This window comes from Epinephelus moara, chromosome 2 (assembly GCF_006386435.1).
Source record: "Epinephelus moara isolate mb chromosome 2, YSFRI_EMoa_1.0, whole genome shotgun sequence".
NCBI lineage: Eukaryota > Metazoa > Chordata > Actinopteri > Perciformes > Serranidae > Epinephelus > Epinephelus moara.
Window position 1 is genome coordinate 31,123,722 of NC_065507.1, and position 11,324 is coordinate 31,135,045.

At 40.4% G+C, this 11,324-nt stretch overlaps 1 protein-coding gene across 1 annotated transcript; it reads right to left on the minus strand.

Annotated features, from left to right (window-relative positions):
* Positions 1-1,063: 1,063 nt before the first annotated feature.
* lpar6a (lysophosphatidic acid receptor 6a) lies at positions 1,064-3,637 on the minus strand. Its single transcript, XM_050073191.1, has one exon. The coding sequence runs from the start codon at positions 2,780-2,782 to the stop codon at positions 1,679-1,681; it is 1,104 nt and encodes a 367-aa protein (XP_049929148.1). The 5' UTR covers positions 2,783-3,637; the 3' UTR covers positions 1,064-1,678.
* Positions 3,638-11,324: the final 7,687 nt, after the last annotated feature.

Here is an 11,324-nt window from a genome sequence, read left to right on the forward strand (position 1 = left end):
TGCATTTGATCTGTGATTTCCTTTGACTCTCTCTGTCCCTGCCGTGACCTTTGACCCAGATCAGCCATGAACACCTGGTGGCCAGATAAGAGCTGTATGTGCTGAATACGCATTGGCTGACTCACTAATGCAGTTAAACATAGAGATTAAACAATGATGTCTTATTAAAATGAGTCATCAAGATGTTCTAGGGGCACTGAACAACTTCTTGTTTGTTGCGTGCTGATGCTCAGTGAGCAAGTGGCCACGTTGCAGCTACTCACATGAGGATGCCGCTTTAAGATGTCGTGACCTGCCTCAGAGTCAAATTGTACTTGTTTGTTTTCATAGCAGCCCAGGTCTTTAACCCCGTCCGTGACTTACTCACATGGCTTCAGTGCCAGAGTTATAGGTGGGGCATGTATAAAGTGCCGCTGACTGACCTTCAAGCTATGTCAATAAAGTTAGAGTGCCATGTGCTTTCTGTTATTCACTCTCGTGCTGCGTTGACTCCTCACTGATGCCATATCACTTGTAAATTTGTTCACAGCAGGAGAAATATTTGATACATCTGTTTTTCTATCCCACTGCACTTACCTTTTTTAGTTAAATGTGACTTTGATGTGTTTTTATACACATAAGGTTGTGAGCAATTATGTTTTAATTATACCATATGACTGAATTGGAATTATCTGTTGAACTGACTGTTCCGACGCGGAGGACCAGCCTCATCAGTGGAGATACTAAAAACACCATGTCCTTGTGGAGGAAGAAAACAAAATGTTACAGGATGATAAAATGGAATTCCTATCTAGGTTAAGTTAAACATGAGAGACACTGCACTGCTTTCACTCATTTTTAGTACCAACTGATCCGCTTACTATGTTTAAGCAGACATCACTGTGGCAAATCAGGCAAATTATTCTTATTTATTCTTATAAATTTAAGGTTTCCCGGAAAATGTAAATAGTTAGCTGCCATTAATAAAGACTTCCTCTTCTTTACCACTGGTTGCCACACAGGAAGCTGACACCCCCCAGTGAGAATCAGACATCTTTCAGACTTTCGACTTCCACTTCTTATTACAGTACATGACTTTTATTCATCACTGTGGCATGAGTGCAGTATGTGAAATTCTTTGTCAGTGCATTTAATGGTCAATAAAAACATAACATCTACAATGAAATGGTGCCAGAACAAAAAAGGCACCTCTATGACCGATTTGCAATTCACAATTTCAAAAAGCCTATGTACAGTACAATCTGGAGCTTGATATATCTTTATGTTAATTTAATAGATACTATTCTAAAGTTAGCACCACACTTTACAACGGAAATGTACAAATATACAGGCACATATAGCAATCAATATCACAACTGTCTGACTATTGAGTAAGTCTTCCACGTCACTTGCAGAGAAATTCTGCTTGACACGATTACAAAATATTCCACTGGAAATGGGGAATTAGTAAGTAGTAATAAGAAATCTGCAGTTGTGAACAAAAGGTCACACAGCAGTAATACTGCAGAGCAGAGTCTGTCAATGACAAGTCCAAACATTTGCCCTGAGATTAAGATATAATACCTCTTTGGCAGGTGTCATGAAGCACTCCAAAAAATCCATTGCCATAGTCTCAAGGAGGTTTGTTTTTTGATGGAATGATGTAATACCTTTCATGTTGAGTGTAGCGACCTCACTATCACACTGAAGACTCATTGTGGAAGACTTTAGCTTTGATGTTTCTCAGACTGCACTGCAAGTTCGAGCTGCTTTCTGACTGCAGGGCCTCGGAGAACTTGGCGTCATATGAACGGTTGGTCTGAGACTTCCTTTTGATGGAGTTCTGGATGGTCTCTGATGTGAAATAGTAAACAATGGGATCAAAGCAGCAGTTGGACACAGCAATGCAAAGGGCTATTGGGTAGATCGTTCGAACCACCGACTCCACAAAGCAGCCTTTTAATGTCTTGGTGCGGACCAGAGAATAGAAAACCAAGTTTACATTGTAGGGGATGAAGCAAAAACAAAAAATAAAGAGGTGCACAATTATCATACGCAGGATCTTTTTTTTGTTCAGCTTCGCCCCACCACGACTGATAGTTTGGGGGCGACGCAGGGTCTGCAGCACCATGATAGAGCAAAACACGTTGAGTAGAAGCGGGATAAGGAAGCCCACTGTCCCTATGAAGATCACCACCTTAGACAGGTGAGCTTTCCACTGTTTGGAGGAGAAGTTCTCAAAGCAGAAAATTGCATTGTTCTTGTTTTTGTCAGGTGAGGTGGTCTCCAACATGAACCCTGTGGGGAGACTACCTGACAGCACAAGCACCCATACAGCAATGCACACTATCTTAGCATTGCGCTTGGTCCTGAGCGTCCTTGAGCGAAATGGGTGCACAATGGCTAGGAAGCGATCCACGCTAATGCAGGTGAGAAAGAATATGCTGCCGTACATGTTGGTGTAGAACAGCGAGACGGAGACCTTGCAGAGCATGCCTCCAAAAGGCCAGTTCTGGTTGATGAAGTAGAAGACCCTCAGAGGAAGCGTGAAGACAAACAGCAGGTCAGAGACGACCAAGTTCATCATGTAGGTCGTGGTCTCGTTCCTCAGCTTCAGAGAGCAGGTGAATATGTACATCGCCACAACATTGGTGATCAGTCCCACCACAAACACAATGCTGAAGACAGTGCTGTACAGTGGGTATTTGAAACCATCATTCTTGTCGCAGGTAGAGTTGTTAGTTGAATTATTTTCAGTCCATCCCTGGGTGAAATTGTCAGTCGGGCTGGTATTGTTGTACATTCTGAGAGACAAAGAGTGGAGGGATGAGGGGTGTCTGTTATGTAATAGCTATATAATGAAAGGGCTGCCCTGCACAATGGATCCACATGAATGGAGAGTAAAGCACAGAACAGTTCAAAACCAGGATACACTGAAAGACACTCTGTCATTTGATAATTCAGGCCACTGGTACAAAGGTTTCTTTCCAACACAGCTGTCCATGTTTGAGAAGACTGCTGCACATGGTCAACATGGTTCCCTTCCCCGTCTTGATGTAGTTATCTTGGGGCATCAGACTGGAGCGTCCTCCCCTCCCCCTGCCCTGTCTCTCCACCACGCTGCCCCCCCACAAGTTGCAGGCTGAGCTTTACTTACTCAGATGAATCAGTCACAAAATGTGTCCCCCTTTCAAGTAAGTCCTCAAGCATCACAAGCTGCTGAGTCCACAAAAGGAACAATGGCATATCCACATTCAGGTCCATTTGAGAGATGTCCTCATGACAGAAATCCTTTCTGTCTGTCAAAACTCAATCCTGTGTGTTTGTCCTTTCTCAGTTCTGAAGCAGCAAAGTTGTCACTCGCTTTCCACCTCTCACAAGGTCCTCACCACAAACCAGATTCCCAGGAGCACTGAAGCTTGAGCTGAGCTCCCGATCTCTGTCTGTGTGTCACAATGTGAGTGCTTCAGTGTTTGTCCTCAGGGCAAACTGTTTCCTGTCCCCCCTCCTCTGTCTTTCTCTTTCTCTTACTAACTGACTGAATCACTGTGTCTACTTCTCTCTTTTTCCTCAGTTAGTCTCCCTCTCTGTCAGCCTCACAGGCTTTTGCTCCGCACGCACCACACTCAGACAGCGCTCTACTTCTCCTTTGTGCCGGTTTCACAGGCAGTTTTTGTACTTTCAAGGGAGAGCAGCTGTGGTAACTCCTCCCAATGCCCCCCATCTAACTCCTCCTACTCCTTTGTCTGCTCTACAGTTTAAGTGGGGATCAACCAAAACAACTCTGTATTGTGACGGAATTCTTCTGTAGTTTACAATACATAATTGGCTGGAATACTGCCACTATTTTATAAACATATATTGGTGCATGGATTGGATACATATTTAAAATGAATGTTTTGAGCTATTTTCACTTAAACAGTGAGAGAGCAAAGGTTACAAATGCAACATTAAGTGTAATACCATTAATCTTGAGCTTATTGTGAAGCAATTTTCTGTAAAATGTGCATAATAAGTGCTTTAAGGTTCAGTATGAGTTGAAACATCACTTTATGATAATTAGAAAAAGCCAGCCTATTCAGGGATTTTTTTGGCGTAACTGTAAAGAGGAGAGAAGGTCAAAGGCCTCTAAATGCTTTTCTGTTTTTTGTGATTTCTTAAAAGTCCAGTGTGTAGGATTTAGGGGGATTTATTGGCAGAAACTGAATATAATATTCATATCTATGTTTTCATTATTGTATAAACACCTGGCTCCAAGATTGTTGTGTTTTCTTTACCTTAAATTCAGCCGTTTATAACTACAAATGAAGCGGTTCCTCTTTTACGGAGTCCGCCATATTGTTTCTACAGTGGCCCAGAAGGGACAAACCAAACACTGGCTTTATATAGGGCCATTCGCGTTTTCGCATTTTTGTGTCAGCCAATATCATTCTCCTTCGCACTTGGGCACAATGAAAAACTTTTATTTCAACAGGTGGCGACCTCCGGGGCTGAAAAATGAAGCCAGCACAGACGTGTCAAAAACTGTAATTCTTTGAATGGCCACTTGAGGCTGGCTCCAAAAGCGAGTCAATCCCCATAAACCCCCATTTTAAATTGCCCAACTTTACAGCAGAAAGAAACATGTTTACAGTCTGGAACAAATAAACCCCCTCAAATAAACCCTTCATGGAGGGTGATTTTTTTTTTATAATGCTTACATTTTATTAAGGTTTAAAGTTACGCATAATTAAAGGCGGCGGCTTTGAATGACAGGCTGTCTGTTCATAGTGTCCTTGGCTCCTCAATCAGATCCACCCCTCATTCCTCGCAGCGCCAGCTTCTTGTAAAAATATGGTCACATCTGGCACCAAAAAACCAAGATGGCGATGGCTGAAGTGCCGAACTCGAAAGCTTCAAAACAGGAATCCACAAACCAATGGGTGACTTCACGGTAGCGACGTCCATTATTTTATTTAGTCTACAATCGCAACCTCACCACTCGATGCCACTAAATCCTACACACTTGACTTTGAAACACTGTACAACCTTTTACAGCATCAGTGGTGGAATGTAACAAAGTACATTTACACAGATACTGTACCTATGCTATTTTATATTTCTACTCATGTGGGAAATATTGTACTTTTAAAAAATACATTTCATCTATTTAGCAGCTCTAGTTATTAGTTAGTTTACCAATTAAGTTTTTATATACAAAACCTATGATGAGTTTATACTGTGTAATATATAGCTATAGGCTAATTTGCCCAACATGGTATACATTAACATTTTAACCATCTCATCATAAAATACTGCTTACATATTTATGCACGAGTAATAATAGTCCACTAATACGGTACTTAGTAATAATATTAGACTGACAGTAGCCAGTCCTCTGCATAATAAGTACTTTTATGTCGACACTTTAAAGGAGCAGTGTGTAAGATTTAAGGGGAATAAGTGGCATCTAGTGGTAAGGTCTGTAGATTGCAACCAACTGAAATGTCTCCTTTTTAGGATTCCTTCATCGTCCATTGTTCAGGAAATTTTTACCATGGCGGCATTATCCACAGAGGTCTCTTCCTCTCTGAAACATACAGACCGGGTGATTTTAACCAGTAAAAACACTGCATAAAGCAGTTTCACATTTAAAGATTTGTGTTTTTCTGTCACTGCTCGTTGGGGAGAAGCTGCTAACTACAGTGGCCAACGCAAAAACATGATAACACAAAATGGCTTTACTAGAGCCAGTGTTTGGTTTGTCCATTCTGGGCAACTGTAGGAACATGGCGGTGTGACATGGTGGACTCTGTGGACTGGGACCTGCTCTATATGTAGATATAAATGGCTCATTCTAAGGTAATGAATGATGATTCTTATTATTGGGTGATTATACACTAAAGAAACATACTTTTATACTGGAGTGAATTGTGATATTGCTACATCAGTAAAGACTCTTCCACCACTGATTGAGATACAAAAATAGATAATATAGTTCTATGAATAGATTACAGTTTGCTTTGTTTTTTCTTTGTCAGTCAAGCTGGTAATAAAGACAGGAGGTCAAAAGTTCCTGAGAAATTCACTCAAACCCTGCAAGAGCCTGAGGTGACTGCCTCCACAGGTCTGACCGGAGGTAAACGAATATTAAACTGTTGTGTTTGACAGCTTGTGTGGGCGGCAGCTCTGCTAAAGAAGAACTGTTTTATTCTGTAAGGGACATTGGGAATGAGACAGAACAGAAAGCTCTCTCTATTCAGTGTTTTTTCAGTTGCCCATGTCAGTCCATGCCCACAACTTTCTCTTCTTTGTGAAATAGCATTCAAGTCCTTCTGTAGTAGAAACTCCCCACTTGGCAGTCAGTAAAAACATCAAGGCCTTTGTTGTGAGTGAAGTAGCTTAGCAGGGAGGAATGTGAAATTTATAAATAATTAGTCTCACACAACTTGAAAGTGCTCTCAGCTTCTTGATCAGCAGTGTGGTTAGGGAACACTATAAATTGTTTGAGTGTATTTGTGTTGCGTGACTGTAACTGTGTCAATAGGAAGTAAACTACCTGCTTGGGTTTACCCATCGATAAACTAGTGCAGATGTAGGTCTGCCGCATCCACGCCTTGTCGTTCACATCTGAGTAAAACATGCAAAGATAAGAAGACCGTTCAGCTGTGTTTCTATTGGTTACAATAATATTTTCCCATTTGGAACTGACTTCAGTGATACAAACACATGTGTGCTAGTTTAGTTACATGACTAATCCAACGATGGGTTATTCTGACTTCACAGAGTTACCAACAATAGCCAAACAAATGAAGGAAAAATCTTGCAAAAAATCAAAGAGACAGTGGGTGTTTTACGGCCACTGTGCCTCTCTTTGTCAGTCCACCACAAAATAAACACCATCAAGGCGAGAGTGAAGTGTTCAAGAAAGCAGAAAAACCTGTACTATTGTCTTTGACTAGCAAAATAGTTCCATCCAGCACATAAAAACAAGCTCTTCACATGCAAGTATGTGGTCGCTAAACAAAAACATGTGCCTGAAATCCCTGGACTGTTAAATTTCTCACAATGCCAGGAAACTGTCTGGTACCCCCAAGGCCAAGACTGAAGGCTTTCAAATAGAAAAGAAAAATGCATGAGAAAGACAGCAGGTGACATAATACTGTTGTGTAACGATCATCAGTGGCAGTCAGGAGCATAGTCAGACACAGGTCAGAAATTGAATGATTATTTCAACCATAACATATATTTTTAACTTTACACTTCTGGGTCTCAACATAGATTTAAAGTAATAATCTTGAAGATGTTCAATTAAATATATGTCTATTAAGCCACTACCTATCACTAAATGAGGTAAGACAATGGTGCATGAGCCTATGGCCCTCTGATGAAAGCCCTTGCATTTGCAGTATTACCACCTGGGTGTTTTTGGCACAACATTCCCAGGAAAAATCACAAGCACACGCAGCCATTAATAATCTGCTCTCATGCACACTGACACATACATACATGCACACAGACACACAAATCTGGCCCATAAATTGAATATCACTGGTCTATGCTGTGGTAACCCTTACATCCTGCCAGCTGTAGGGCTCATATAATGAGCTGATATAAATAAACTCACTACAGTCTATGGTTTTTGCTGACAAACATACTGTAGTTACTGCATATCGCCATAGGTGCCGCTAGAGAGCACGAAACGGAGAACTTTGGGATTGTAACTTTAAACTTACTTATTTTTATTTTTGATACACACTTTAAAGTGTTCGAGACACACCAGGCAAACTACACTTCGCGAATTGGTTACACTGAACACATTGAGTGACACATCCATCCAGCTGGGAGCACAGTTTAGTCATGAAACCAATACAGCTGGAAAACCTGCCGTAGACCAGAAATCAACTCCAGAGTTTTGCTCTTTCTGGGTTTGACATTAACCACTTAAATATTACACAGTCATTTGATGTTGTTTTGCTGGTGGGTGGATTTTGTTATTTTGCACAGAGCCAGGCTAACAGTTTCCCCCTGTTTCTAGTCACTGTGCTAAGCTAACTGAGCGTGAGTGATAGCATCATATTTAGACCACTGCACAGACATGACAGTGGTGTCTATTATGTCGCCTAACTCTCAGCAAGAAAGGGATAATGTTTCCCAAAATGTTTAACTGTTAAATTAAACAGAAAGCAAGTAGTTACCTTACTTACTCTTTAATGGTCACACAACAGCAGCATAACGTATTGGCACACATATGACATATAAAACAGTAAATAATCATAATATTCCTGTTACCTAAGTAATGCGAGTATCACATTTTAAAGTGTCATTAAATTTGATGAAGCATAATGACTTGTTTATGACCTGACAAAGCTTAGACTTGGGACATGACTTTGGACTTGAGGGTCAAGACCTGGGACTCCCATGTGACTTTCAAAGCAATGACTTCACCCCTTCTTTTGAAGAAATATCTACAACAACACAGTAAAACTCATTGTGTTTGATCTCTGCCACATGAAAAATGAGCAGCTCAAATGAAAAGTGCTGAACAAATGTCTAACTTGGCAAAAAAAAAAGACATTCTGGACCACAGACAGCTTCACTGCAACTCAAAGGGCTTTCGGCTCATTCACTCATGTTCACCTTGGAAACAGAGACTGCACAAATGTTGTGCTGGCGTCCACAAATAAACAAATGACAAGGGAGAGCGGGACAAACCAACAGAACTGCAGTCCATACACAAACCACTGAGGCCAAAGAAGTTCCAGCACTGCCACAGCAACACGTCTCAGTGTAGACCAGAGCCCTGGCAAATATCTCATACTTCTTTTTGTAAGAATAAAAAATGAAAATATATGTTTCACCAAAGAGACTAAAAACTTTAAGGCAAAAAAATGTCCAGAGAAGGCACAAAATGGAAGAGACTGTTCAGTCAGTGAGGCTGTATTATCCTCCTTCAGATTTTCTTTATCTTCATCTTGTCTCAGAAAAAGTGGTTAGCAGCACCTTCTATTCAATGCATTACAAAAGAAAAACTAAATTTAGAAACGTGACATTTGAGAAAACACAAGAAAGGAGTCTGCTGCTGCTGGTCGTTGCAGGGCTGTGCTCCCCCCACACCGCCTTATCAACTTCAAACTCTTGACTGCTTTGTATAAAATACTCCCCACCCACAAATATTTCGCCCTCCCCCAGTGCAACCACTATCTGCATGTACAGTGGTATAAAAAGCTCTTTTACGGCATGTCTTACTGACTTAGTATCAACTTAACTTTTTTTTTTCTTGACAAGTCTCTCAAGTGTGTTTCGGCAACTCAGCACAAGAAACACATCATACAAAACAAATGAATGACGGGTGAACAAATGTGAACAATTCTGAGAACACTTGAGACCAGTTTGTTTATGAACCAGAAACTAAAGATATTAGATCCACTGTAGCTTATTGTAAGGTATTATCTACAGACTTTGTGTCATGTGTTGCATGTAAGTAAAGGTATGAGCCTTAAACCCACAGTCTTAAGTTAAGCTCTGCTTCACTGAAAACCAACATGATGTCCGAAAACATCATGTATGGAATCTGAAGATCTTGGTTGTTGTTTTCATTTTTGCTGACCAGAAATAGCTGTGAAGATGGTTTCATTTTCCCGCTTCACCAGTCCTTCACACATTGTCATTCTAAGTGAGCTGACTGATTTTAAGTTTGGCTCGAGGGTAAAACAAGCTACACTACGTGCTTGAAAAGTCACGCATGTGTGGTGTTGAAGTCATTATATGAGGGAAAGAAAAGCCAGCTGATGTTTGTTTACAGGTTTCATGCTCAGATACTGGAGCATGAAAGTCAAAAAAGGGCGACTAAAAATTTTGGATGTGGTTTTAGCGCTCTGCACTGATGTAAGAGCAGTGAGTAGGGGAGCCAACAACACGTGAGACACAAGTTGATGTTAAGAAAAGCCAAAGCAGCAACAGCAAGACTGTGAAGCTGATGAGGTGCAGCTCTTCCTGTCAACACAGAGACTGGTGCTTCATGTTCTTTTAACAGAAACACTGTGGGTGATTCTTTGTCTTGAATCACAGATAAGTTGATAGGGAGCATACAAAGCACTTACTCATCATGGCTATGCTTAAGTACAATTTTACAGTACTTGTACGAGCATCTCAATTTTATGTTACTCTATACTTTTACTTCTCTTGCTCTGAATACTTCTTAACTTTTACATAAGTTAAAATTTGAATTATATTTAATTGTCATACTGCTGTTTTAATTAATTAACGAGATCAGCTGGGATCAAATTAATTCATAATGCTTTTGTCACAGTGTAGGGGGGTTGTTTGTGGCAGATTGCCAGTTACCGTTGGCAGCTGTGGTCACTTCCTCATTTTCCATGTTAAAACTGTTTAACTTGTGTGTCAGCTATGTTGAGTAATGTTGTGTGACAATGTACATATGTTTAGTCTGAGGCTTTATCACTAACATACATATAATAACATATTAACTTGACTGACTGCCTGACTCTGCATACTTTACTACTACAAGGTCCCTTGTTTAAAAGAGACGTGAGAAAACAAAGTGAAATCTATGTGTTTTCTGGCAACTGTAATGTAAAATGAAAGGGTTTAAAAAGCCAAAATCACCAGAGAACCTTACACAATAGTCTTCTGTGCTCTGTTACAGAGTGGGAGTTACCCTCGAAGCCATATGCACATAAATTTAACATCATTTGTTTGAGGAGTAGCCATTAGCTGGAACCACGTAACTGAATTATTGTCTGTAAGCTGCTGATCTGGCTTTCATCACCATGTGGCCAAACTGTCTGTTACGGCTCAGCATTCTACAAAGCTTATAATGTCTTAGCTGAGACTGTATGAAAGTAGAGTCTCAAAAAACAGTTTTAAATATCACTACAGACCAATTATATTGGATTGCCTTATATTGAGAGGTGTTCGTTATTCTGACCACATCATTGATCTTCCTGGTAGGTATCTAAATTCTGGAAGAAGCCTGACTGTTTGACATGACACTGTAAAGTTGCACATCATGAAATAAATGGGCATATGTGAAGTATGACAGGAGTTTCCTTTCGCAGGAAGGCTTTGCAAATGTGTGTTACATCTCAGTGTGCAAACATGAGTCAGATTGTATTACATCCTACACGTTGAAATCATTGCCTCCACTTCCTGTATTGATTCCATAACACTAGTAAAAAGTAAAAGTTGTGTATCAAGCATGTTTTTTTAACAAGTAATGCAGCAAGTTTCATTTGTGTGCACCACACAGGGATGCACTTTACCCCAAAGTTTAAAGTTAGAGCAACTACAGAGGTAAATGAAAGGTCAGTAAATATGTTTGGTTAAAGCACGTGATTGCAGGT